This window comes from Crocuta crocuta, unplaced genomic scaffold (assembly GCF_008692635.1).
Source record: "Crocuta crocuta isolate KB4526 unplaced genomic scaffold, BGI_CrCroc_1.0 scaffold254, whole genome shotgun sequence".
In the NCBI taxonomy this organism is placed as follows: Eukaryota; Metazoa; Chordata; class Mammalia; order Carnivora; family Hyaenidae; genus Crocuta; species Crocuta crocuta.
Genome location: NW_027530004.1, coordinates 808185 through 836145, shown reverse-complemented (window position 1 = coordinate 836145; position 27961 = coordinate 808185). Strand labels below are relative to the sequence as shown.

The 27961-nt window shown below is 48.8% G+C and overlaps 2 protein-coding genes across 7 annotated transcripts in view; one reads left to right on the top strand and one right to left on the bottom strand.

Moving 5' to 3' along the window:
* Positions 1-10141, top strand: part of B3GAT1 (beta-1,3-glucuronyltransferase 1) — a 29630-nt gene extending 19489 nt beyond the window's left edge. For 3 of the 6 annotated variants that reach the window (XM_077763709.1, XM_077763710.1, XM_077763708.1), the window contains exons 2-7: positions 1105-1217; positions 1366-1512; positions 4869-5377; positions 5971-6267; positions 6990-7090; positions 7957-10141. In XM_077763709.1, the coding sequence (XP_077619835.1) occupies positions 1401-1512; positions 4869-5377; positions 5971-6267; positions 6990-7076 (1005 nt within the window). In that variant the 5' untranslated portion in view covers positions 1105-1217; positions 1366-1400 and the 3' untranslated portion in view covers positions 7077-7090; positions 7957-10141. Of the gene's footprint in view, positions 1-4; positions 1218-1365; positions 1513-4868; positions 5378-5970; positions 6268-6989; positions 7091-7956 lie in introns of those variants that run through there. The other 3 variants (XM_077763707.1, XM_077763706.1, XM_077763704.1) reach the window with 2 other exon arrangements.
* A 2973-nt stretch (positions 10142-13114) lies between these two features.
* Positions 13115-27961, bottom strand: part of LOC144231257 (beta-galactosidase-1-like protein 2) — a 40719-nt gene continuing 25872 nt past the window's right edge. Inside the window, exons 10-21 of the mRNA XM_077763689.1 lie at positions 24608-24678; positions 21236-21320; positions 19421-19558; positions 18770-18850; positions 18252-18358; positions 17452-17592; positions 17081-17152; positions 16726-16804; positions 14457-14544; positions 14063-14174; positions 13510-13626; positions 13115-13243 (exon numbers count right to left, since the gene is read on the bottom strand). Of these exons, the coding sequence (XP_077619815.1) occupies positions 13157-13243; positions 13510-13626; positions 14063-14174; positions 14457-14544; positions 16726-16804; positions 17081-17152; positions 17452-17592; positions 18252-18358; positions 18770-18850; positions 19421-19558; positions 21236-21320; positions 24608-24678 (1178 nt within the window). The 3' untranslated portion in view covers positions 13115-13156. The remainder of the gene's footprint in view (positions 13244-13509; positions 13627-14062; positions 14175-14456; positions 14545-16725; positions 16805-17080; positions 17153-17451; positions 17593-18251; positions 18359-18769; positions 18851-19420; positions 19559-21235; positions 21321-24607; positions 24679-27961) is intronic.

Below are 27961 nucleotides of genomic sequence, written 5' to 3'. Positions count from 1 at the left end.
TCCTGATGCTGCCAGAGATGGAAAGCATGTGCTACCTGGGGCTGGATTGAGCAGCTGGCCCCTCTGAAGCATATCACTGCACAGTGCTGGACACTAGAGGGGGTGACATGCAAGGACAAGCCAGGGGCTGCCCATGGCTGACATCTCCCCTCCCCCTTTGCAGATCCCACCTGCATCTTACACAGGGCTCGGCAGAGAAGGGACGAGGAAGGCAGAGAATAGGATGTGACAGTTTCCATGGTGGTTGTGGGGCTCTGTGCCTGCTCTTTGTCACACAAGACAAGGCCCAGAGAAGGACGCTGCTGGCAGACCCTCTGCAGAACTGAGAAGAGAGTCAGGCAGGGTCACCCTACTCACAGAAAGGGTGTTTCTCCCAGGGCTCCTCTTGCTGCCATTTTGAGTGTTGTCTCCCGAGGATATGGCAGCCCCCACAGGGCCCATCTCTTCACCTTGCTGATACCCAAGCTATGCAGAATCCACAAGAATTTCCTATCAACATCAGCAAAGGCACTTGCCGCATGTCCTCCCAGGGCCTGTCCCCAAAACGTCTCTTGTTGGCCATCACCCCAACGCCTACCCCTTTATCTAGGCTATGAAGAAACCATCTGGATACACAGGTGGACACCAGAGTAGCCAACGCATCTTTAGCACGCACTATATATAAATACAGCAGGCACTATTCTGTGGCTTTTGTGGGACTAACTCATTTAATTCTGAGCCTTGTGACATAGGTAGTGATAGTACCCCATTTCATAGACGAGAAAACAGAGGCAGAAATGGTTGCCATAACTTGATAAAGGGCATATGGCTTGTCGGTGTCAGAGTTGGGGTTGACACCAAGACTAGTGTGTCTGAAAGCCATGCCCTTAACCTCTGTGGCCTGTGAACCATGTAACTGGGCAGCACCATGTCCCCATGCTTGTGGGTGACAGAGGCTGGCCTCATCCAGGCAGGCAAGGCAAAGCAGTCCTCAGGGAGAAGGCAGTGCAGGCTCCACTATGAAAACCCCAATGCTGTGAGCCCTGCAGCCAGGCCCTGCCCTTCTGGGCATCTCTCCCCGCCACCGCCAGGTCTCTGGCCATCCTGTTCTGCTCTCTCTTGCAGGTGTCCACTTCACAGGGTTCCTGATCGTGCCCCTGGACAGCCACCCCTTCGCAGTATCCAGTCTGGCTGGACTCTGCAAACCTGCTTCCGCAATGGGTGGGTTGTGAGCGCTGGTAAGACCTGCTAGCCAACATTCGGCTTCTCTGCTCTCCCTGTGCCTGGCCTGCGCGGCCCATTCCTGTTCTTTTCTCCCCTGTGCTCGCCACTGTCTGCTGTCGTCGCCACTGGGGCCACCCTTCTCCTGACCTTGCCGCCGCTCAGGTAACGAGGAGCTGTGGGCCCAGCCAGCCTTGGAGATGCCGAAAAGACGGGACATCCTTGCGATCGTCCTCATTGTACTGCCCTGGACACTGCTTGTCACCGTGTGGCACCAGAGCACCATCGCGCCTCTGCTCACCGCACACAAGGGTGAGCCCCCCAACCTCTTGCCTTGGCCCCAGCCAGGCTTCTGTAATAAGAATGACCACAGCTGGCAGAGATGTAGTTCATATTTACATTTACTAGGCAGCTGGGAAGAGTCATAGGATGATCCAGGCCAATGAGCTTACCTTTTGGGGGGTCTTGGTCCCTTTAGGAATCTGATGAGTGCCAGCACACACATGCATGCACAGAGACACACATGCAAAGAGACACATGCACAAAGGCACACATGCACAACTCTGCATCTAGTCTCAGGACGTGTAAGGACTGGTTGCTCTCAGCTATGAATACGGAGGGATGGATGGGCAGAGTTTCTGGCCCGTGTTTTAAAACTATTCAGGAGGAGCATATTGTTTGCTCTTCTTTTCCTGCTTGGACAACCCTGATCTAGTCCCACCTAGTGAAAATAGACCTGGAAAGAGAAAAAGTCCCACAAAGCACTCATGGATGAACAGACTGGAACCAGATTCTCCTGGCTCTGAGTCCAGAGCTTTCCCTCCAACCAGGTTGCCTTTCCTTCTCACACTGGGCTCCCTTGACCCTCCCCCCTTCCATGTACCCCACTTCTGGCCTGCCCCCTCATTCCTCAGTCTTTCATCTCAACGCTCTTCTTTCCCACCCACCGCATGCATGTACAGACTCAATACTGTAGGGCAGCAATTCTATTGAAATGCGCATTATATTACATGGTAGACATGATAACATACACAAGGACTCAGGCCCATCCCAGAGAAAGAGAGGATGGCTCTGGGTTAGGGCCTGTAAATCCATGTGTAGCTCATAACCTTGAATGATTTGGATGCAGGCAGTAGCCAAGAATCATAGTCTGAAGCCAGGCTGCCCCACAATTACACAGTGTGGCCGCTCAGCCCCAGCAGTTCCTGAAGCTTCCATAAGGAAGGTTTTACAGGCTGAAGATTGCATAATTCTCACTGCCCCATGCTGGGCACTTAGAGCCTCTCCTGACATTTACCCTCCAACATCTCTCTTTGATGCTCATCATTTGGAATTGTTATCCTACAACTGCATCATTCCAGAAGGTTTAAAGTTACCATACACCAAGTGACATACTATCATGTGGATTCCATTCTTGGCAGAGCTTCTGGGGTCAGAGGTGTCAGGATGTTTTGCTAAGCACCAATGCTGCTGCCTGAGAATGGGGAGCTGGCATTCTGTGTCCTCAGAGTGTGCCAAGAGGGGATGACTGAAAGCTGCAATGAAATAATGTCAAGGGTGCTGGGAGGCCTTTGTGACTCAAAGATTGCAGCAGCCATGAAGCCAGCACTGTGGCCAGGTCAGAATGCATGGAGAACTTTCCCAGGGCCCAAACCCGCCTGTTTAGGATGATTTGAATGGGAAAAGGGTGGGGGAGATGGCTCTAAATCTTCCCTTCCAGTAAGTCAGTTTCCAAAACTTCACTGACTATAGGATAAATTAACCCTTATATCAATCTTGGTCATAATCCTCATCACCCATCTCTCCTCAACCTTGGTCTGTTTTCCCAGTTTGATTTGAAACTCCTCCAGAAAATCACCTTTGATCAACAGAGGCTGAGCTAGTCTTCCTACCCCTGCATTCACACACCAGGGGGTGTGGTGTTCCCCACTGTATGTCTTGTGCCCTTGGCCTATGTGAACTCCCTAATAGCCTGGAGCTGGTCTTCCTCTGGGTGCATCTGTACCTCCTCTCAGGGCCCAGCATCAGACCTAATACATGAACTGCACACCCTCTATGTGACAGTGATGGGAAGGAGGGGAGGTGACAGAATGGCTGATTTCCAGGATCCTCCCTGGAACCATACTTCAACCCGATCACGAGAATGCTTATTTCATCCTTTCTCTAGGTGCAGGAAGCCATGCAGAAGTAGGGCTGGCAACTGCCCTCCTTTTAAACACGAGGAAATGATAACAACTGCCTAGCAGTATTCGGAGTCCTTTACATATATCGACTTATTAATCCACATAGTAACTCAATAAAATAGATGTTATTATTAGCTCCATATTGTAGTTGCTAAAATTGAGGCACCAGGAGTTAAGTAACCTGCTCAAGGGCAATAGTTAGTCAGTGCAAAAACTGGACAGGGTCTGAGCCCAGCATTTGGATTCCTAGGTATCCAAATGTCGTCCTCTGACCATTGCCACTTCCTGCTGAGATCATGTAGAGCAGTGAGGGCCACACAGTTGTTCACACAGAAAGACGTAACTTGGAGAGGAGGGGAGGAGGGGCTCATTAAAATCAATACCAGTGACCCTGATTTGTCCTCTTGGCAGGACTGCCAGCTTCACTAATCAGGAAAATGTCCAGGATGTAAGAAAAAGCTTGGTAATTAGAGCTGCCCCAACCAAAACAGGTTGCCTTCAGGAAGGAATGGCTTCCCCATGCCTGTGAGTGTTTTACCAGAGGCCAGGCCTCCGCAAGGTTTCACACACTGCCCCTCATGGTGTTCTTGGGGAGATATGTATAAACACTAACTGGATGCTAGCACAGTTAGGGTCAGTGGTATGGTTAGTCTCCCAGATGTTTGAATGAGTGTCTAGAAAGTGCAGATCAGGAAATTGACATCAAGCAGCAGAAGAGCTAAAACAAGTGTCCATTCTGGTTTTTTTGTATAGGTCAAAATTTAAGAACATCTAAAAGCACAAACAATGGGTTCAGGATTCAGAATTATCTTGGCAACTATAGGCATAACCCTGGAAGAAAATATGGTAGTTAAGGATGAAATTCTGTACCAAGATTCGTAAGACCAGGAAGGGAGAGGCCCCACTTGAGAAGAGGGTTTTTGGAAAATTGGGCGGAGCTAACATCACTCTGTGAGATCCACAGTGCGCTGTGGCTTGGAAGGCACTAACACTGGGGCATTGTGGCATTCTCACCACTGTGGGTGGCAGTGTCACCATGCTGTGCAACCTGAATGGGGGGGGGGGTGGAACAGGGGAGGCAAGTGCAATCAGCTCTGGCCTTGTGGGGAGGGCACTAGGGTGGGAAGCGTCAGGACACTTTGTCATATAAAACCCAACACATTTAAGAAGTGAGAAAGCAGTCTTGGAATTTGGCCAGCCACATTCAAATAGCTACAGAGCTGTCAAATGTGAGAAGGAAGAAGAGGTTATTTCTGTGTCATTTCAGGAGTCAGAACTGGGAAAATGCCCAAGAGAATTCCAGGGATGCAGCTTTCTCCGTTACCTGTAAAAGCTAGAGCCCAGGCAGGTTTCCGATGATATTCCTGCAGGAGGAGCAGAGGGGAGGTGTGTCTTAGCAGGGTGCGCGGCATCCTGCCCAGGATCTGAGGTCAGAGCCGGGCCTGCGCGGCCCGTCCCCACACCGTGTGTCTCCCAACCCCACAGATGATGGTAGTGACCCCCGGCGCGACGCACCGCCTGGCGCCGACCCCAGGGAGTACTGCATGTCCGACCGCGACATCGTGGAGGTGGTGCGCACCGAGTATGTGTACACGCGGCCCCCGCCATGGTCCGACACGCTGCCCACCATCCACGTGGTGACGCCCACCTACAGCCGCCCGGTTCAGAAGGCCGAGCTGACGCGCATGGCCAACACGCTGCTGCACGTGCCCAACCTGCACTGGCTGGTGGTGGAGGACGCACCGCGCCGGACGCCACTGACCGCGCGCCTGCTACGCGACACGGGCCTCAACTACACGCATCTGCACGTGGAGACGCCCCGCAACTACAAGCTGCGTGGCGACGCCCGTGACCCGCGCATCCCGCGGGGCACCATGCAGCGCAACCTGGCCCTGCGCTGGCTGCGTGAGACCTTCCCGCGCAACTCCAGCCAACCGGGTGTGGTGTACTTCGCTGACGACGACAATACCTACAGCCTGGAGCTCTTTGAGGAGGTGTGGGGTGGGGCAGAAGGCTGGGAGGGGGCGGGAGGAGGCCGGTGGGGGGCCACTGGTGTGGGGGCCCTTTGGAATGGGCAAGGAGGGAAACCATGGGGTGGAGCTAGCAGTGCCCCTGGGGTCAGTGTAGACTGCAGGCAACCCAAGAAGGGATGGAAAAACTCGCTGCAAACTTCTGCAGCCATCCCTGCTTCCAGGGAAGAAAGTAGGGGATGGAGGGCTTAGAACAAAGCCTTAGAAGCATGGCCTCAAGTGGTGTCATTCTATGTGCAACAGTTTGTCCTTGGAGCTTGGGAGTGGTGGGAGTCTGGGCCAGGGGAATGAGTCATTTCAGACTCTACATTGGGTAGACAGAGGTTTTGCGGCAGGAGAAAAAGCTAGACTGCAAGTCTTATGAAAAAGCGTTTCAGCAGGGGTGAGAGGTCAGGCCTTGCTTATGGCGAGGCAGGTTCCTCTGCAGATGCCCACTATAGAGAATGCATCTGGAAACAGGGCTGGGCATAGAGTTAATTGATTTCCCCTTCTCTGGGGACAGGCACCACTCCCTATCATCAGTCCCATGTGTCCTGACTCTGGATCCCCTCTTGTAGATGCGCAGCACCAGGAGGGTGTCTGTGTGGCCCGTTGCTTTCGTTGGTGGCCTTCGGTACGAGGCCCCACGGGTCAACGGAGCTGGGAAGGTGGTCGGCTGGAAGACAGTGTTCGACCCGCATAGACCATTTGCAATAGACATGGCTGGATTTGCAGTCAACCTGAGGCTCATTCTACAGCGTAGCCAGGCCTACTTCAAGCTGCGTGGTGTGAAGGGAGGCTACCAGGAAAGCAGCCTCCTCCGAGAACTTGTTACCCTCAATGACCTGGAGCCCAAGGCAGCCAATTGCACCAAGGTAAATCCTCAGCAGAACTGACAGGTACAATGCAAGCTTTTCCCAGCCCATCCAAACGCTCCCTACAGATCAGAGGGAAGGAAATAAAGACCCCAAAACTGCCTTGCAAAGGACCAGCCTAGAACCATGCCTCCTAGAACTCCCTCTCAGGAAGGTAGCTTATCCCTAGTCAGGCCATCATGCTAAAGCACGGAAATGGAGAGGGTGGCAGGCAGTGAGGAAGACCAAGGGTAACATCCCCTCCCAAACCTCAAAACAGCTAGGCTCTAGACACATGTGCCCACATATGCATGAATGTGTGCATACCTGGGTGCATGCACACGGGCACACACATGCTTGCATGCACATGTACACATACACACAGCTTCTAATTTGGACTGCTCCAGCTAGGGCCAGGACTATCACTTGGCTGAGCTGAAGCCTCCTGAAGAAATGTCTCCCTTTGTAGAGAGACCCATCAAGAAGCACAGGGGAAGATGAGAAGAGGAAATCTTGGGACTTATTTGTCTATTTTCTGTAGCTGCACACTTCCTATTTCCAACAGAGAATTTGAATGCATCATATGTACAAACAGCAAGAATGAGGGGGCAGGTAGAAATAAAGAACAAGGACAGGATGGAGGGGCAGCAGAAGTACCTGTGGAGTGTGGGAGGGACCCAGGAGGGGGCAGGGTGAGGTTAAGGGGGCCTGCCCCATGTTGTTCCGTGTCTCTGGACACACAGATCCTGGTCTGGCACACACGGACAGAGAAGCCGGTGCTGGTGAACGAGGGGAAAAAAGGCTTCACTGACCCCACTGTGGAGATCTGAGCCCCAGGATACAGGTATGGCAGTGACAAGGGTAGACAGACAACACACTGGGCAGGGGCACCCCAAGTGTGGAGTGGAATAAATCTGCCAAGGCTTTTCCTCTTGGTTTTTAATTGTGGGAGGACAGGGCAAATGCAGCAATAGTGGAAGAGGCACGGGACTCGAACCCATGAACCGTGAGATCATGACCTGAACTGAAGTCGGATGCTTAAGTGACTGAGCCACCCAGGCGCCCCTAGGCCCCAGTTTCTTGATCTGTAGAATGGGTTGTTAGGGGAGCCAAGAACAATCTTTGGTACATAAAGAGTCGTATATAAGTGTTGTACTTTTATTTGATTCTTTAAAAATTTCTATTGAAGTAGGCCACAGGATCTATCTACATTTTAGAGGTAAAGAAATGGTGTTCAGAGAAGCTAAATGAAGTAAATTGTGCCACCTGTTTGTCCAAGTCAGGAATTTATGGACTTTTCTATAATCTCATCCCAGAGGTGGGAGCACAGACGGTGGGATACACATCTGCCTTCTGGCCCCAGAGTTAAGCTTAACTTCTGTATCATGTTTGCAGCTGCCCTGCCCACAGGAGACCATGGACTGTCAGTCTCGCCCGTTTTGTGCCTTGAACCAAAATATCAACTTGAACAGTGCCACTGAAAATGCATCCGTACAGAGCCCCATTCCCTGCCTCCTCACCTTGTCACTGGTCACTCTCCACCCACCTCTCAATAACAGATTTACAGAGGACCCTAGGGGTTGGGCTCTGTGGAGCTCCTGGGTGAACCCCGATGGGGGCTCATGATTGAGCAGTTTGGCCAGACTGGCTGCCCCTCACCTGCCTCCCTGCTTAAACGCCTCACCCATATTCCTCTTCTCCCCTTCACAGGAGCCTCCTTCTCAAACCCTGTTCCTGGCCTTCCATCCTCTCCCCGTGGCTGATGGTCCCTCCAAGGCAAACTCCTAAGGAATCACCATCACTCTCCTTTCTATTCTGGGGGCTTCAGAGAGAGCCCAGCCTGATGCCAGAACAAAGGACGGAGAATTTAAAGCACAGAAATCCCAGACCTGTTGTTCTCTTCCATCCAGCATGACCAGGGGCCCAGCTGCTAGCCAAGTCATGCCAACCAGCGAGCCAGTGCCCTGGCACACCTCCCCAGAGCTTCCTGCACTGGCAGGGCCCGAGGGAGCAGGTGAGGTGGGCACCTAAGCCCTGGAGTGATGCCAGGCTGGGAGAGAGGTGAAAAGACCCCGGCTGTCAAGTGTAGTGTGGTCTTGCTTGGCTCCCTGCTCCTGGGGCACAGCACGACTGCACAGGCCACCTGGCCAGGGAATTCTAAAGACCGAAGAGCAACCCCCTGCCCAGGCATCAGGAACACCGCCACCACCACGACCACCCTCCTTGGAGAGCTACTCTCAATAGACATACCTCTCTGGCTTTCCTCTGGTTCCTATTTCCAGAGCATAAGGCTGTCTTTGAACCCAACAGGCAACACCTTGCATGAGGGGAGCCTGGGCCTGCCATCAGGTTCCCCCATACCTCAGGCTGTGGTGGGAGTGGAGTCCCTTACTCTGGCCCCACATCCCTCAAGCCTGCTCCTTCCAGCACAGGGAAGGAGGTGGGCCCTCGAGCCAGTACAGGTCATGGACTGACCCGGACTAAGATCATGTGGGCCTCTGCCTAGACACTGCCTCCCCACTGCCCTCTGGGCTCAAGGGTCCCTTGCCTGGGCTGGGACTGGGGAGGGCAGGAGCTCTTGAGAATCATAGACCTCAGGGGCTGAAGTGAGCCAGGAGTGGGCAAGGCAGAAAAGGGAGGGAGGCAGGGGCCATTCCATACTCCTTCCTGCCCTGTTTGGGGGAGGCAGGGGCTTTGGGTTAGCAGAGGGACTTGTGGAAAAGAGGCAGAGATCATTTGGACCCAAGGGGAAAGGAGACCTGAGCACACTCTAGTTTGGAAATCATTCTATTGTAAACGCATAATGGGAACAAAACTTTCCCTTCTCCCTGAGCTGGGAGCATGAGAACAAGCCTCCTGCTTGTTCCTTCTCCCCACCCCCACCCCCACTCCTGAGGAAGAACAGTGTGTATGTGCTACTTCCCTGCACCTGGAGGCTAATGACAGGGACAGCCCTCTGCTGGCCATCACTCACGCTCCTGAAAGTTGGAAGCACAATTTTCCTCCCGACTGGAGGAAAAGGAAAGGCCTGAGCCTATTGAAGAGGTGTTTATTTTTTAACGCTAACAGCCCCCACTCCATTTAAACTCACAGGACCAGTCTGAGGACCGTTGAGAACCCACTCTTGGGTGAGTGGGTAGGATTCAGTCCAGCAACCTAACATTGAAAAAATAGCATTGGCTGCCTATTTTGAAATGGATTTAACTTCCCACAGCATTCGTGAAAGTATCCAATGGGATCATATCCCTGAGAACCCTGAGCCACCTTGCAGGACATTCCCAGCCTCTTACGCTTTCAATGGTGGCTCTAGAATCAACCCCTCGGAATCAAGTGGGTTGGCATGGGAGGGGAGGGAGGAGGTGTGCACAGGGCACCCACCAAATGAGTGAATTCATGCCCAGGCATGGCACTGCCTCACTCACAGAAACCAGCCCTGAATGCTCAGGTCAGCCTGGCTGGTCTTAGGCCACCTTCTTAGCCAAAAACCCAGGGCTCATTTTTCAGGAAATTGATAATGAACAACAAAATGGGATATTCTCTCTCTGTTTTTACTTTTGTTTTTTTGGCGGATGCTATTTCCGTTGTTTTCACCTAATAGCCTCTCTTAGCTGCATGTGTATTTATTTATAATTATAACCCTGGTGGACTGCAGCTTTCATCTTTGTTGGGAATGAGTTTGTGACCAATCAGAGTTGGGTCCATGACTACGATTTGTTTCCCAAACCCAGTGTGTTCCTGCTCCCCACCACAAAGGAGTGAGGCTGGGGTCTAGGAGCCACCAGAACAGAGCCTGGGGTGAGGGTGGAGCCTGTGCAGCTACACCATCTGGTCTGTTTTAACTGTATTAAATTTGTTTCCAAAATTAAAAGTCAAACATGGTTTTTAACAGCCCTAATCCTCTGCAGCCCTGCCTTACTTCATTCTCATTTACTGCTTTAACTATCCAGCAAGTATTTACTTGGCAGGTGCCTACTTTAAGCAGGCATTATTCTAGGAGCTAGCACAGAGCACTTGTCTTCATGGAGCTTCCCTCCTTGGGGGAGGAGACAGATGGGCACCAGGCATATCTACAGTAGTTCAGATTTGATCTGGTCTAACGAGAAGTATGAGGCCAGAGGGGGGTGTCAGAGTGTAGCTGAGGGGAGCTGATCCCCTCTCTAGGGTGGTCAGAAAGGCCTCCCTGACAAGGGGACCCAGCAGAGCAGCAGAGTACACACACACAGTTACCTGGATCAGACCACTCCAGAAAAGGGAACTCACTCCTATGTGGAGAGTACTTACTTAGCATGTTTAAAGATCAGCAAAAAGGCCAGTGTGCCTACAACTGACTGGCAAGATGGGAGGGGTTAGGGTGGGAGGTAAGATGGATACAGTTGGTGGGGTGCACAGAATACATTGGCCCTGAGAACCAGGGCAAAGCTTTTGGCTTCTCCTGCAAGTGAAAAGGGAACTGGAGCCATTGGAGGGTCTGGAGCAAAGAACCAAACTGACCTGTAAAGGAATCACTCCCCTTTCTGTGCTGACCATAAACAGAGGGCAGGGCAGGCTAGTGGAGGTGGCTCCTGCCATGATCCAGGCAAGAGATGATGGCGAATAAGAAGAGCAAGGCTTGGGGCAGAGAGAAGTGGTCAGGTTCTGGATGTGTCTGAGGTACAGCCAGGAGAGTGGAGTGGTGGAGTGGTTGTGCAATACGAAATGGAGAAGAAGCTAAAACCAATCTGAGACACAGAATAAAACGGCCATTTCCTGCAGGAGGGATCATGGGGTGTAATTGGACTTTGTCATCACATGTAGGAGCAAAGTTGAGTGGAGAGCCAGTAGGTCTGGAGCTCAGATGGAGATAAACATTGGAGAGCATGAATGTCGAGGCTGTTTCCAAACCCTGGTTAGTGATGCCACCCACAGTGAGTGTGGGCAGAGGGAAGAAGAGGCCCAAGGAGCGAGCCTGGAGATGTGGGGGTTATGAGGAGTCTTCTAAAGATTCTTTGATGAGGCCATCCAGTAGGGAAGGTCTGGACAAACATGAATAAACTCTGGAAGATGAACTCTGCCAAGGGGCTTTGACAAAGAGAAGCTTCAAGGTTAGATGGCAGATAAGAAGGTCAAGAACAGTAAGTTGGTACATGAGGACCAATGCATCCTTGCACAGATTTGGATAAAAGCAATTCAAGGGGAATGCTGCACTTTATAAAAGGATTCACTGTAATATTCATTTAAATACCAGTTCCCTATCACATCTTCCAACAAAGCCAACTTGTACATACACCTTTGTAAAAACATGGTCAGGTATAAAGTAAGGTGCAGTGGTACTGCTCCCAGTGCTGGGCATCCCCAAATAGCAGGACCTTTGGGCCCAGCGCTTGTAACTGTCTGTCCTTGACCCAGGCTCAGCTCTTGGGCCCAGTGGCTACATACCACAAATGCCCTACTGCAGAGTCCTTTCCTTAGCCAAGCCCAAGATGTAAGCCATGGGGTGGCTGGGAGCCTGCTATTCCCCACGTCTTCATGGACTTGTGGCATAGGCACGGTCCTGGAGAGGTGTTGGCTACTTAAGTTTGATAATTACTGGCAATAATTATCTTGTGGAAGTACAATCCAGATGTTATTTGTAAGGAAAACTCACCCTCTGTAGCTAAGTCACATGTCGACCTCTTGGCTATCTAGCAGATTCTTAGAACTATCCACCAGCACCAGAGTGAATCTATACTTGACTTCTCCTTCTCCTCTCCAAGTCCAAGGACTTCTGATCCACAATGATATTTCAGGCAGAATGAAGGTCAGGAAGAAGGTGGTAAAGAGCCAGGAGCTAGATCATCCCCTAACTGGGTAAAGCCAGTGTCTAGATTCTCAGTGCCAGATGGACTAAATGGGTGCCTGACCCCACAATGCCTTTGCCTGTGGTAAACAGGGGCACAGATGAGATCAGAAATATCACTTAAAAGGGTTTGATTCAATTCTTGCTTTATTGCAATTCAGGACAGTGAACCTGAGCCCCTGAACTTGATCAAGTGAATCAAGTGAACTTGATCCCTAGAACAACCACCTCAAATTTGGACAGATAATTGCAAAGGAAGGCTGCCTCTCCTCCCTCCTGCTTAGTTACAAGGATTGAAGGAGAGAGAGAACAAGCTGGAAGCAAGGTCTGGGCTAGGCCTGTAGGCCCTGTGGCTACACCAACAGAGCGGGGTGGCTCCCTGCCCAAAACACTGGAGCTGGAGCCTCAGATCAGGGTGTGGTTTCTACTAGGACCTGCATTCCCTCCTCAGCTGATGTTCCTTCTCATCAAGCAAAACTGGAAATACTCTCTAATCCAGACTGAGTATTTCTGTTTCTCCTAAGCTTGGCTTGTCATCCTATCAGATGCAGTTAAAGTGGAAAGGAAAAGGAGAAGATGTATGTGTCTCTCAAATGGAGCTTCTTCCAGAATCCCAGAGAGAGGTGAGACATCCACCCCCTTCCCCATCCTCAACAAATGGTGACAAAGCTTCTATTTCAGAAATGAAAAGGGGCCATGAGGGCCATGGCTGAGTGCAGGCAAGAACATCACGGGAGCAAACCTCATCACGTGCAGATCTCATGAGACATTCCCACCCCCAGAGAGACATCCCTCTGTCCTCTCCCAGAAAAGCAGGCAAGAAGGAAAAATGCTATCAACAAAGCCCGGTCAAGAAGCCATTTAGGTAAGAAGGGGGTCCCTTCCTCCTATCCCACTTCTTCAGTTCTTCCTAGTTTAGGGTCTTGAATTCAAGTAGGGGGCAGAGCTGTAGCTCCCTGTCTGCCTGAGAATGCTACTTAAGGAAACTCTCCCGCATGGGAGGGTGTCAGGGAGCAGAGCACCAGGCCTTCCTCAGCCAGGAGGACAGTGGTGCTCTCCTGCTTCCCACCACCAGGGGGTGCGGAGTGGTGCTGTTCAATCAAGGTACTGGTTCCTGCCTAGATGGGGTGTTTCAGTGAACTGTATCACAGGGCTTGCCATCTTCTCCTCGAAAACAATGACCTGGGGGAGAAAAGGGCTGGTGTATGACAGCAGCCGAGATGTGTCTTGGAGCCAGATGAGGGTACCTCAGGGGAAGGGATTGAGAACCAGGCTGGAAGGAACGGGGACTCATCAGTGCCAAGGAGGAACACAGAAAGGGCTGTCTAAACCTTCTGCCCCCTCTCCTGCCCTAACCAGCCTTAATAGACTGTGACCCAGGGCCCCCAGGGAAACACTGTGATACAGGGGAGGGCTGGGACGAGGGAAAGACTTGCAAGTATTCCCACCTGGTTGATACCTTGATCCAACCAGGCACCTGGGAGGTAGAGGGTCTCCTGGGGTCCAATGTTCCAGTAGCGTCCAAGGTTTTGGCCATTGATGAATACAACCCCTTTCTCCCAGCCCTTTAAGCAGAGTGGGAAAGGGGTTAGTTGACTATGAAAGGCACTGAATATAAAGTCACATGGAAAGACAGACAGACACATGCCTTGTGTTCTTCCCTCAGCTTCCAAGATATCAGTGTGAATGGATATTTTGACAGCCATGAGGTTAACACATGGGGTATTCTATCTCCTGTTTCCACTAGCTCTGAGTCTCCCTAGCAAGGCACCCAAGCTCACCCCTGGACCCTGAGAAGTATCACCAGGTGGTTATTCTGCTTTGAGTCCACTCCCCTACCCCAGGGAGGCCCCAGGGACCCTTCAGAGAGGGCAACACCAAGACAGAGACTCTCAGGGTGCAGGTGATATAGAAGGCTCCAGCAAGGGCAAGTACAGGGGATTGGTCTCAGAGCCCTCAGAGGGAAGACTGGAGAACCCAGGAAGGGAGGGGACTACAAACCTCCAGCTTCATGAAGGTGTCAAAAGGGGAAAGGGAAATTGACAAGGCACCCAAAAAGAAAGCAGGGAACGTAGGTACTGCGGGAATGGGGCTCCATTTGTCGATGCTGAACCTGTGAACAGAACAGAAGACAAGAAAGAAGGAGGGGACTTTCTCATATCAGGACCCTGTCCCACTCAGTCGCAAAGGTATCCCAAATTCCCCCCACGTGTTAACCATGGTATCACGGAAATTCCCTAGTCTCTAGCAGTGGTACTGCTCCTACTTGGGCAAGCTGCTCTGGGCTCTGAGTCTGTTTACACTTGAGTGGGAGGAGCTAGGCCAGAGCAGGGCCTTCCTGGCTCTTACTGCATGTTATCCACGGGTACACACATTTCATGGGGTGAGGACCCACCTCTGAAAGAAGCTCTTTTTCATATCCAGGCTGTAGATTCTGAATTTTTTCAGGGGAGAATCATTCAGATAGATATTTCCAATTAAACCTGTGGGAAGAAGCCAAGGAAACATGAGTAAGGCTAAAGGCAGGGGCACAGCTGACCCAGTGACAGCCTGGCACATACATGGAGAGTTTCTGGAAAGTTCAAGTGAAAATTCCTCCAGAAGTATATACTGCCTACAGAGATCTTCACATGGTATAGAACCTTCTCTAGTAATCCCAAAGGAGAGAAGAGTGAGTAACAGCAATATCTGCCAGGCCTTCCCTAAGATTTGCATGGAAGAATACATCTAAGGGCAATGACAAGGCTGAGAATGTCATTGGGTGAGAACAGTCTCTGGCCTCTCTCTGAAGAGGAAACTCCCTTTTAGGGATGAGAATTCCAACACAATCAAATAAGGCCCAATGGACAAACGATCAAGAGGTCACAGCAGTTCTAACTTAGCTTCAAGGTCAGATTCAGTGGGGTCCCAAACTAAACAGACCTAATAACTCAGCCAGAAATCTTCTACATGGCCTAAGAATAAGGGTACATTGTTTAAGTATTTGAATTGTGAACAGATGGCAATATGATTTGGGCATCTGACTCTCAGAACCCATGCACACTTGCATAGTGATTAGTGCCTCAGGGGAGGGGCCATCGATGTTCATCCTGGAGCAGCTCCCGTGGTCCTCACAATCATGGAGCTGCTAAGTTGCTGAAGAGGGATTGCAAATAGGGTGGAGACCGCAAACAGGTTTCATAGAGCCTGTGGACTCTTAAATGGCAGGTACAGGTGTGTATGGTGGGAGGTCTATGACTTATAAACACTGAACTGTTACAGGGGTAAGTACTCCACAGTGAGAGTCCAGGTCACATCTTAATCAGGGATCTGGGAAGCAAAGACTGGGAACAGGGTCAGGCTGGTAGTCCCTTCCTGCCCCCAGGAGAGCAAAGGAAGTGAAGAGAGGCCTAGAGATGGAGCTCTTTGGAGGAAGAAGACGAAATCTAGAGAGGAACACTGGAGGGTTGCTTAGGGGAAAAGGAAGATAAGCCTGGACAGTGCTAAAAGCAACTGTGAGGCCCAACTGGAGAGAGCCAATCCCCAGGACCCAAGAAGCCCCCAGTGACTGGGCCACAGTGTTTCCCTAGCAGGCAGGGAAGGGATCCACAGACTTCCTCATTACAAAGGCAAACACCCATGAGAGTTGGGAGGTCACCAGTGTCCCTTACATTGGTAGGATTTATTTGTCTAAATTCTTATGTCAAAACTTACATGAAGCCACCCATATTTTGACTGATGAAAAGGAAGACGCAAATTTAAGCAGAGAAGATTTTGAAGACCAGGAAAAATAGGGGCACTTGGGTGGTTCAGTTTGTTGAGCATCCAATTCTTGATTTTGGCTCAGGTCATGATCGCACAGTTATGAGATCGAGCCCCATGTCAGGTTCCACACCGGGCATGGAGCCTGCTTGGGATTCTCTCTTCTCTGCCCCTCCCCCACCTCTCTCTGTCTCTCTCTGTCTCTCTGTCTCTCTCTCTCTCTCTCAATCTGTCTCTCTCAACTAACAAACAAACAAAACCCAGGAAAAAATAAAATGAGTTGGTAAAATATTCCTAGGGGAGCATACCATCAAGACCATTTGTTTACTGTATGTACTACCTCCTCCTCCCCACCACAAATGAGATTATCAATGGATTTTCAAGGTGGATCAAGAAAATAAATTGAGTGTAGAGATCCAAGAAGGCAAGGCTCCTATGCCATTTTTGGATTTCTGTGAATCCTCTTCCTTAAGTCTCACCACCCCCACCCCAACCCAAGCAGATAGTCCCCTGCTAAAGCAGACTGCAGCCCAGAGAGATCTGGAAAGGTTGACTCAGTGTTTCCTATGTGTTCACCGTGGACATGTGGGCAACACGCACAGGAAAGAGGTCAGAACCCAGGTGGGACTTTCAGGCCCACTTCCACCTCCCTCTAATGCACTTCCATGGTTCAGCTCCCCCCAATGGCTCTCTGCAACTCATTTGTCTCCAATAGGCCTCTACAAACCACTTCCTTCCAATGGGCCTCCATGACCCATCTCCGTTCGATGGGTTTCCATAACCCAATTCCCTCCAATGGGCTATAATGACTCCACCTCACTAGAGTCAGCCTCCATGACCTGCAGGGATGCTGGTATGAAGAAAAAATAGCCAGGCACTGCTAAGCACTAGAAGATCTTCTCTCAGCACATGCTATGACCCACCTTTGCGCTGGTCATCAATATTATCCCCGTAGTTGACTCGCCCACGATTCTCCACCAAGATCCTCAGCCTGGTGTAACCCTGCCAGGAACATAGTGGTCGACGATGACTGCCTGATTACCCAGCCATAAGCTGCACCTCAGAGTTTCTTTGTGGAACCCCAGTTCTTCCCTGAACTCTGAGGATGAGGGTGAAAGAGTACCCACTGATCAGACACCAATGCTCTGCCCCTCTTTCCATCAGCATCTCTGTGGTTAATAAGGCTCCTGTATTCCAGGTCTTCCTCTCTGACTCCCACCATATCTGCTCACAAAGCAGCTGGTGCTAGCCATCACCCAGCTCCCCAGAATAACAAACCTGGATCAAAGGAATAACAATCTTCTTCTTTTCATAGTCCAAGAATCCTATAGACACTGTGTTCACAAATACCTGCCAAATGGATGGACAGAAAGCATTCATGGGTCCACAGGAGAGAACAAGAGGAATCTCTGATAAGCAAAGGAAGGGGTAACATTATGTGTGTGTGGTTAATATGGAGGTTAGTCAGGCATAGAGGAAAAATGAATGCCCATGATTGTAGCTGAAAAAGACAGCAGGGTTGACAACGATGGGCCACTTCTACACAATGGTACCAGGCAGATATGTGAGCACTCAGGAGAGAGAGTCAGATGTATATGGTAGGACTGGATGACTACAAGGTCACAGGAATTAAAAGAAGATGTTCCGACCTGTCCCCGGTCACGCACAAGACCACTAAGGACACCTGATGAAGCAATGGTAGTCTCATACAGAGTGTACCCAAAGGACTGTCCATTTCCATTGTTTATTGGCAGGTTCTCCATATTGACTGGCTTTTCAGAATTGACTGGCTGTAGAGAGAAAAGTCGAGAGAGATGCAGGCTAGGCAGAGGAGAAAGAGGCAGCAACTTCATCTTGAGCCTTCTCAGGGAGTGTGGAGTAGCAGACAAATCCCCACCTGGGGCTGGGGGCAGGGCGGGGAGCCTTCTAACCTTTTCTACTAGTTTGACTTCTCATTACACAAACATGGGGAGCTAATCCTGCCAACTGGCTCTCCAAGCTCCAAAGTTCTGATTTTGACTTCTCATCACATTAACCCATGGCTATCCAGGGACTCAGGGGTGTGTGAAGGCAATGGAATGAAGCCCAGCAATGTACCAGAACTGTGGCCTTTCAATCCACCACCATTTCTGTATCAAAGCACACCCCCTGAGTCAGCTCCAGGGTACACCCTCTTCTCAGATGGGGATAAAGCCCACTCACGGGCCTCCTCAGCCTCCTCTCTGTGCACCCAGGCTGGAGAAAAGGACTTCCTACTGTGTTACCCAGTTTTTCTTCAAGTTCTTTTTGCTCCTTCCCACCTCATACTCTAGCACAAGTCTTTTCTCTTAACTCTGAGCTCTAAAGTCAGAAAGTAGACCTCAAAGCTATCAAGCATTGTTTTTCCCTCTCCACAGCCCTGCTTGGCTGCCTAGCAACTGCCCTGGCTTCCCCACGCTGCCGCACTCACCTCCTCCATGTACTGCAGGGCATCCCACAGTGACAGGTACAAATTCAGTCTCAAGGGCTCATATGCAATCTTGGGAAGAAGGTCAGGCTGGGGAGGGAGAGGAACACCTGCAACACAGACGAGAGGGCCATCCCAAAGGACCCAAAAAGTCATCGCCTCCTCCAGCCTCCCTAGCCCCCAACTCACGCCTGTCCACATCCCAGTGTGACCCTTTTTTCTGGAGCCAAGATGTAAACAGTCTTAGACTGCCTGATCCCCACTAGGAAGGCAACATGGGGTTGGGGTGCAGGGGACTTTCTCATACCCTCAGGAGTCTTACCACCCAGAGAAAGATGAAGCTGCAAACACACAAACTATGATGAAAACAGTCTCTCAAACTTGCCTGTCCTTGTCTAGGAATGTTCTTGCACACAGGTCAACTGAGGTTGAGGTGGGATAGTGAAGAAGTAACTCTTTAGGGGTCTCAGAGCAAAAGTAAGGGCCCAAATCAGTGCTCAAGTCTGCTGACTGCCAGGTACCTGAGATGGAGCCAAAGAAACTTCGGAGCTTGAAGTACTTAGCTGTGTAATCCCCCGCTTCTGTCAGCACGGCGTCGTAGTCTGCAAGACACCAGGACTCTGTCACTTGTCACCTGTGTCACAGGACAGTGTCCACAGCAGAAAAAAAAAAAAAAGAGAAAGGAGAAGCTGGCGTATAGAGGCAGGGTCCTCATCTCAGCAATTGGAGGCAAAACACTTTTGGTGTGAGCCATCAGTCTGATTTTAGTACAATAAATACTAAATGCTGTAAAGTGCCACCAAAAGTGCCATGGCCATAGCATGGCCCTCAATTTCCTGCATTCTGCCTACCTTCTGCAGACTCTCAGACTAAGGGGGGTCAGAAGTCACACATCTCAAAGGCCCAAAGAGGCTGCACTCATCAAAGGACCTGCCCTCACTCTGGCTATGCCCCTCACTTCCAGAGACTCACAGGGATGACCATGGGCTTCAGTCTCATACTGGTCGACAAATTTAAAAGTGACAATCCGGGCAAAACCATCCCTTCCCCATGCACTCTAGAGCCAAATGCATTAAAGGCACCAGATGCTGCCCCAAAGGATTCTCCATAAAAAGCCCCAGACATTCAAATGTGGGGTGTTCCAGGGAGGGTTGGTGTCAGGGACTACTTACCATAGCTGGTGACATCAGACTTATATTCATGAAAATGCATGGCTCCATTTATGAAGCCAAAGTTGGTGCCTCCATGGAACATGTAGAGGTTGATAGAGGACCCGGCATCGAGGATGGCAGACACTGTTTTTAAAACCTCTGCAGCAGGAGGGGAGAGAGGGGATGTGCAGAGTGAGTCAGAGATTGGAACAAGCCTCTCAGCTTTCCTGATCCCCCAACCCTATCAAATTCAACTCCAGAGCTCTGCCCTTCAGCTTCCACTAGAACTGCAATCACAGAACATGAGGGGTACAAAGAGAAATGGGCCAGCACCACAGCCGCCAAGCTGCAGCCTTCCAGAAATATCAACTACTTTTATACACACACACACACACACACACACACACACACACACACACACACGTATTGGCAATCAGACTGGAAAATATTAAAAATGTTTAATACTCAGTATTAATGAATCTGTGGGAAATAAGTATTCTCATTTAATAATAGTAAGAATTGCTAACATCTTGCCGGAGGGCAGTTTAGTACATGTATATCAAAATTTCATTCATGTAGCAATTCTACTGCTAGGAACTTACCCTAGGGAAATAATATGCCATGTATGCAAAACTGGATGTTCAAGAATGTCCACTGCAATGGTGTTCAATTAACAAAAACCACTGGGGGGCACCTGGGGGGGTCAGGCATTGAGCTCAGGAGTTGAGCATCCAACCCTTGAATTTGGCTCAGGTCATGATCCTGGGGTCATGAGATCAAGTCCTTCCTGCATCGGGGGCCCCCACACTGAGCACTGGAACCTGCTTAAGATTCTCTCTCTCTCTCTCTCTCTCCCTCCCTCCCTCCTTCTGCCCCTCCCCTACTCATGCTTGCACTGTCTAAAAAAAATACATTAACTAAAAATAAACTAAAAACAAAATGAAAATCACTGGAAACAGCCTAAGTATTCATCAATAAGAGAATGGCTAAATAAATTGTGTTTTAATCACCAATACCCCAGGGTTCTTTGCATTCTTTAAATCAGTGATGGAATCTCTAATAGTATGGAAAGGTTCTCCGTTTGTGTCAGTCACTAGCACAAGTAGGTAACACAGAGCAGATGCAACTGCATGTGTCCATATCTTTATCTGTGTATGCGTACATGGCTGCAGACATAGATAGTAAACTACCAGCACACTCTACAGCTGACCCTTGAACAACATGGTTTGAGCTGTGCAGCTCCACTTATATATGCTTTTTTACAGTGCAGTGCTGTGAAGTATTTTCTCTTCCATATGATTTTCTTAATAGCATTGTCTTCTCTCTAGCTCACTTTATTGTAGTAATACAGTATATGACATACAATGTACAAAATATGTGTTAATCAATTGTTCATGTTTTCGGTAAGCTTTTGGTCAAGAGCAGGCTGTTAGTTCCATTTGGGGTGAGTCAAAAGTTATGCACAGAATTCAACTGTGCAAGGGGTCAGCACCCCTAACCTCCACATTGTTCAACAGCCAACTGTATGTGTTTTCTCTGGGCTCTGGGATTTTTATTTCTTCTTTCTACATTTTCTGTATTTGCTAGATGTTTGCAATAGGCATGCATTACTTATCTAATACATAAACATAATAAAGCACTGCTAAAAATCTTACCATTCACTTCAAATGTCAAGACAAATGACTCTAGAATATCAAGAGCTGAATATAACATGAAGATAATCCCAAGAGCCTTGCACCCTACAACTCATTTACATCAATTAGCAGGTTATTTGGAACTGATTTTTAACATGTAGGTCAATACACATGGTGGATGTAGGTACAGCAAAGCACTCACCAGAAGAATCCAGGATGTTGTGTGGGCCTCCCCATGAGTCAAACCACCCTGTCCAGTACTCCATCACCATCTTGGGCTGAACCCTCTGGGTACCACAAAATGAGAAGTTAGCTGGCCAAAAGATGCAGAAAGGAGCTCTTTCTTCAGGGAAATCCCAGCCCCTCTACCCTCCCAACTCTTCCCTAGCCACCCACTCCTTGACTTAAGGGCTTATCAAAAGCAAAGCACAGTTAAGAGCCAAATGCACCGGTACCAGCTTAATCTCCACATGTGACATCCATGCTACAGGTGAAAAGTGGAACAAACTACCACAGCTGATAAAGGAATCCCTGCTGCCATAATGTGGTTTTAATGCTGCATACGGTGATAGTGAGAAAATACAGGGATGTGTGTTCAAAGTAAGTCTGCATTAGAATTCAGCATGTGCTCTGAGAATCTTTTCCTACATTGGTTTGCTTTCTGGGTCAAGCCAAGAAAGGGAAGGAGAATGTTCTATCAGGATAATTCCATTTCTGAAGGGCACGCCAAGGATGCAGACCCCTCAGGTGCTGTAAAAGTCAGAGGGCTATAGAGTGGGCCCTTTCTTGAGGTCTAGCTATACAAAAGTCTTCAAAACTGGACAAGAAAATCAGGGCATTATATAGCACATCTATTCACACTTCAGGCGCTAGAGCCACAATATGTGGTTTCACACCTTGGCTAGGATGTTCAATAACAATTAAGTCTTTAATATTACCTCAGAATACTGACTTTGGCATGGGATTGCCCCTGGGATGCAGAAATCATTCCCACAGCCATGCTCTATTCTGCCATGTTTGCAGAAGAACCAGAGCATCTGGGGGAGGTGTAAGGAGTAATTTGCTGATATTTCAGTTTCCGCACCAGAGAGCCTTCCTCATTTATCAAGTACTTTCTCTGTTAGCAATGGCCTTACATTTAGAGGGTAACACATACAGAGCAATAAAATCTGGTCCAGAGTGATGGGGTAGATTTATTATCCATCGAGTAGAAGATACCATCTTCACCAGAATAAAGGCCAAAGTAGTCACAACAATTTTTTTAGCAAGACTGGTAGCTTGGTTGTCTTTACACCCATCTCCCTCCCAAGAAGGGGATACACTGTACCATGTTTAAGTCACTAAGGGAGAAGTAGATTCTAAATGTCACATGTCAATTAGTCTCCAGTGCCAGGAGGGAGCTCCCTGACTTGAGGGTGCCAGGGCCAAGGTATGAGGGTGTCTACCAGTGGCCCAGGTCACTGCCCCACAGAATGTGGTGAAGAGCCAGAGCTCTGCCTCAATCAGACTGTGATGTACTCCCTCACCAGCCACTTACTGGGTGCTCTATTTGTTCTACAAATCTGTGTCCTTAACTGTACAATGAGTAGACAGCTCACCTGGTTGCTGGGAGAATTAAATGAAATAATACATGTAAAGCCTTTAGCACATGGTGCCTACCACTTGGGAATTGCTCAAGAAACTATCACTGGACATGGACATGAAGGACCCAGTGAGGTTTGGACATCCCAGAGTTAAACAGAGCTGGACCTATTCTATTTGAGCATTCAAAGCAGCTTTTTTTTTTTTAATAGTTTATTGTCAAATTAGTTTCCACATAACACTCAGTGCTCATCCCCACAAGTGTCCTCCTCCATGCCCATCCCCCCCTCCCCCCCACATCCATCAGTCCTCAGTTTTTGTCAGCATTCAAGAGTCTCTCATGGTTTGCTTCTCTCCCTTTCCCCCACCATTTCCGCCCTTCTTCTCCCCCTTGTTCCTCCGTCAAGTTCCTCCTAATCCTCCTATACGTGCAAACATATGATATTTGTTCAAAGCAGCTTTGATCTAAGTCCAATTCCTTGAGGAAAACAGACATCACTGAACTGTGGACAGAAAGGCCATTGGCAGTATCAGTCTGTCAGCAGGATGACCTGGACTGTGTGCACAGGCATGGGGCCCCTCTCTAAGGATGATTATAAAGGAGCCATCATGAAGCCTTGCTGTCCCAGGTACTTTCCAAATATTATCTCATTTGATCCTCAACCCCATGAGTAGGTACTGTCATCATTCACACTTCACAGGAAAGAGAAGCACAGAGAAGTCACACTATAGAGTGGGTAGAGGGGCAGCTCACAAAATCCTATACCTGCCTTGGACCCCACTCAAGCATAATCCTACTCAGTTGTTGGGCAACTGTTTATTTGACACGTCTCTCCACAGGTAGGTCACACATCCCATGAGGACACAGACCCTACTGCCTTTGTCACTGCAGGCCACACTCCACACGCAGTGCCTTCACTGGAGAAAGGAAGGAAAGAAGACCTGGGCCCACCCAGAGCTACTATTTCTCCCCCTGATCAGCCTAACAAAATCTGTCTGGGGTCAGTTCCTATCCTGCCCTATCTCTTCTCCCGCTTATGCCTCTAAACTCAAGAAGTAGCCACATCATACACATTGGCTGCCCTCATCCTCCATGGCTTCACACTGCCATGGTGACTTCAGATGGATGTGCCTTCAGACGCTACTTCTGCTCTACAAAAGGAAAAGGTGGGATATAGAACAGTCCCAGCATATCTGTGGGCATCTATTCATGAGTGATATGATCACTCCAACAGCTCATTGATCCAACAGGGATCAATCCCTACATCTAATAGGTGGTAACAGTTTGGAGCACACCCTTCAGTAAGACATGGTGAAAGATGGGCCCTCAGATCTGTGAATGGGCTGTGGCCAGATTCCATCTGCCTCCTTAGGAAAGACAGGCACATGAATTCTAGAGAAGAGAAATCAATCAGAATAGGATTTAACTGTAAACTCCCATCAACTTGAGATATGTGGACTTATACTCAGAAACTCCTCTCTCCTCTGACCTGAAATGGCTCAGGTTTCCCATTTTACTCTTGACAATAATCGTTCTAGTCCTACAGGGGTCTTACAGGTTAAGGTCAGACACACAGGACAGGACAGAAAAGCATTTTTGTGGAGTCCACAAAATTCTAGTCCAATGCCTCTATGAGCATACTGAGCCTAGAATTCCAAAAAGGGCCCCTTTCTCAAGAGGCAGGAAACCACATCCATGCATCAGTCTATATAGCAACAACTCAAGAGAAATTTCTCCGCTTCTATGCTGCTCTTCTGATTGGGGGAACAGCAACATGGAGACCACAGGGGTTGGGAGCCACAGTGCAAAAGGATGGCTATGAGATGAAAGACTGAGCAAGTCCTGAGTCCTTCTCTTCCTGATCCAGAGCCTTGGGCATAGCTGCAGGTACCCCAAAACACCACCCACTTTCTGACAGAGATTCCACTTGACTCTAGAACTTCCTACACTCACACCAAGGAGAACAGGCAGCTGTCCCTGGGCCAGACTTACCTGGACACTTAAGAGAAAGTTGGTTAATAACTCCAGCTCATGCTGTGATTGCAAGTTGATGGTGGCCAGCACTGTGAACAGAAAGCAAAAAAGAGAAACCATGGTCTTAAAGCCAGGGAGACTTTCTGAATTAACCAAGACCTTTCCCAATTCATCAGCAAAATAAATTAACCAATCTTGACCTTGCTTCCCACCTCCAATCAGAGTTAAGTTCCTCTGATGTCAGGAAATTTATCTTATTCGTCTTGGACACTCTACCATTCAGCATAGAGCTTACAGGGCAGTCACTCACTAGGCATTTGTTCTTAATTAACATAATTTTTACAATGAGAGTGTGCATTTCTGTTAGTTATTCTTTTGTAGGAGCCCAGAGTCCTACAAGATGTTTATTTTGCACCTCAAGTATCTAGTGCAAGGTAACAATCTAAATGAAAACTCTCCTTTTATTCCTTAGATGAGGACTAATTTTGGATTCCATTCCATAATGTGTCCATTTTATAATTTAAAATTATTTTTTAAATGATACCAGTGAGGGGTGTGTGGGTGGTTTAGTTGGTTAAGTGTCCAACTCTTGATTTTTGGCTCAGATCATAATCTCATGGTTCATGGATTTGAGCCCTGCTTGGGATTCTCTCTCTACAAACAAATAAACATTTAAAAATAATAATAAATGGGGGCGCCTGGGTGGCTTAGTCGGTTAAGCGTCCGACTTTCGCTTAGGTCATGATCTCGCGGTTGGTGGGTTCGAGCCCCGCGTCGGGCTCTTTGCTGACTGCCAGCTCAGAGCCTGGAGCCTGTTTCAGTCTGTGACTCCCTCTCTCTCTGACCCTCCCCTGCTCACGCTCTCTCTCTCTCTCCTAGAAATAAATAAAAATTTAAAAAAAAAAATTTAAAAAAAAAATAAAAATAAAAAAATAATAATAATAAATGGCACCAGTGAAAGGTATGCCAGAGAAATATATGCTATATTTGGCCTGTGGCCATGGATTCCTTGGCCTACCTCAGCTGCAGAACTTGGCTCTGAGGCTCCTTGCCTGCCTGTTGTCTGCCTGGACAGTAGGACTCAGAGGCACTCGGCTTGGTCTTAGCTCCAGTGGGTCTGGGAATACATGACAGAGACCGGGCCAGCCTACCAAGCTGGCCACCCTGATACTCTCCTGTTGGACATACGCCACTGATATACCAATGATTAAAAATAAACAATAGCTGAAGCTCTAGGAGGTTAAAAAAAACTTGTTTCAAGGTCACACAATTGCAGAGCAGCAGAGTAGGTCTACAACCCTAGGCCCATCTGACATGGACCCATTGTCCTTGGATGTCACCATCCTCTAGCAATCTACTGGATAAGACTCTACATCGAGACCCCTCCTCACTTTAAGGAGAAACCTTGAAGACAAGAGGCCTGTTTGAAACTGAGCAGGCAAAAATCTCAGACACGAACAGGATTAGCATGGCTAACAGAGCAACTATCATTGACACAGCAACTATTCCTAGTTCCTCACACACCACTAAAATAAAAATATAGGAATGTAAAAGTGGAAGGTTGTAAAGAACAAGACCTAAAGAGAAGACAAAGCAGAGAGCAAGTTTCAAGAAAATCTCAGGAGACTGCAAAGGGCAACGGTCAGTAACCAGCCTAGGAGAGTTGAAGAAGTTTTGACTACACACCACTTCCAGCCTAAGGCCTTGCCTTACCTTCCAGGCACCCATGCAGTGGGAGGACACCTCCGTCCCCTGCCTCACACACTCCTCAAGCCTCTTCCCCAGCCTCTTCCCCACTGGTGCCCCACCCCTGGGGCCACACACACTCTGGGAAAGCTGAGCCCAAGTATCTCCAGGCTTGGAGGGATCTGCACAACAGAGTATGGAGAAATTTGCAGCGGGGCAGTAAGGGCCATCTCAGCCAGGGGATTCTTGCCCTTTCCTCCTGCCTGCCTCTAGCAACAGATCAAAGGATTCTTCTCTGGAAACACTATCTCCCCAAACACTGACATTTGGGCTTCCATCCTTTAAATAGCACACCCGTGCCAACACCTGCCCCAGCTTCTCCTGGCACTCATTGCCAGGTGGCTGGTAAGTGCCTCCTCCTTAAACTGCTCAGACAAGAGCCAGACAATTTAGAAAAGTCCCCTCATATGGAAGATTGAGCAGAACTGGTAAATATTTTTTTTAAAAAAGTCACACATCCTCAAAGCGAGGTAAGAAAGATAGCGTCCATTTAAAAAGTATGCCTTGAGAAAAGAAATATATTCAAGAAAATAAGATCCAGGAAAAAAGAGACAGATTACAAGACAGAAATTGAGGACATCACCCAGAAAGTGGAACTAAAGGGTAGAGATAAATAAAAAAGATAAGCAACTTAAAGAATTGTTGTAAGAGTCCAATCTACAAATAACAGGAGTGACCAAAAGATCAGAAAAAAAGAAGGGAAACATTAAAAAAAAAAAAAAAAGTACTGACTGGATGTCCCATTGACAATGACCACAACTGTTTCGATTCAAAATACTCACAAAAGTGCCACAAAAGGAAAAAATCTCACACCAAACAACATCACTGTGAAATACCAGAATACCAAGAATAAAGGAAAATCCTGTAATTTTCCAGAAATAACACACACACACACACACACACACAGAATATATAAAAGGATCAGGAGCCATAATGTCCCTGTATCTCAGCAGCGACAGCAGGTGCTAGAAAACCAGAGAACGGTGCCTTCACAGTTCCAGAAAAGAGACTGGGCAGGAAACCCAGAGGTCGGCCTCAGGTGGAGCCCAATCAGGTCAGGGGCAGTGGGGTCTCAGACCCATTGGACTTGACACAGAATCTGATATACAGAGGCATCTGAAACACAGCGCGACAGGAATTTGGAAGACCTTTGGTAAAGGTATGTTTAAAAGAGAAAGGGGGGGGTACACCTAAAACTAATGTACTATTGTGTATCAACTATGTGTGTGTCGACTTAAATTTTAAAAACTAACCAAAAAAAAAAAGAGAAATGGGAGAAAGGAGAAGGAAAAAAGGACTGAAAGGAAAAGAGAAATGAACGGGAGTGAAAACCGATCACACGGAAAGCGAGCCGGTCACAAGTACTGCCCAGCGCATCGCCCGCACCGCTACGCGCAGGAAGGGCATTTCCACGTGGGTACCGCAGGCACCAAGACACCCGTCGGAACTGACTTAGCCACACCGCCGGGAACGCCGCGGGCCCGGGTCACTTACGCGGAGCGGGAAGAAGAGGAGGCCGCGTCTCTGTGGTTTTACTTTTACACCCGGTGAATGCCTTACTTTTATTACATTTTTAAGTAATTGAAAAAAGTCCTCCTGGGCGGCAAGCCGGGCTCTGGAGTTCGA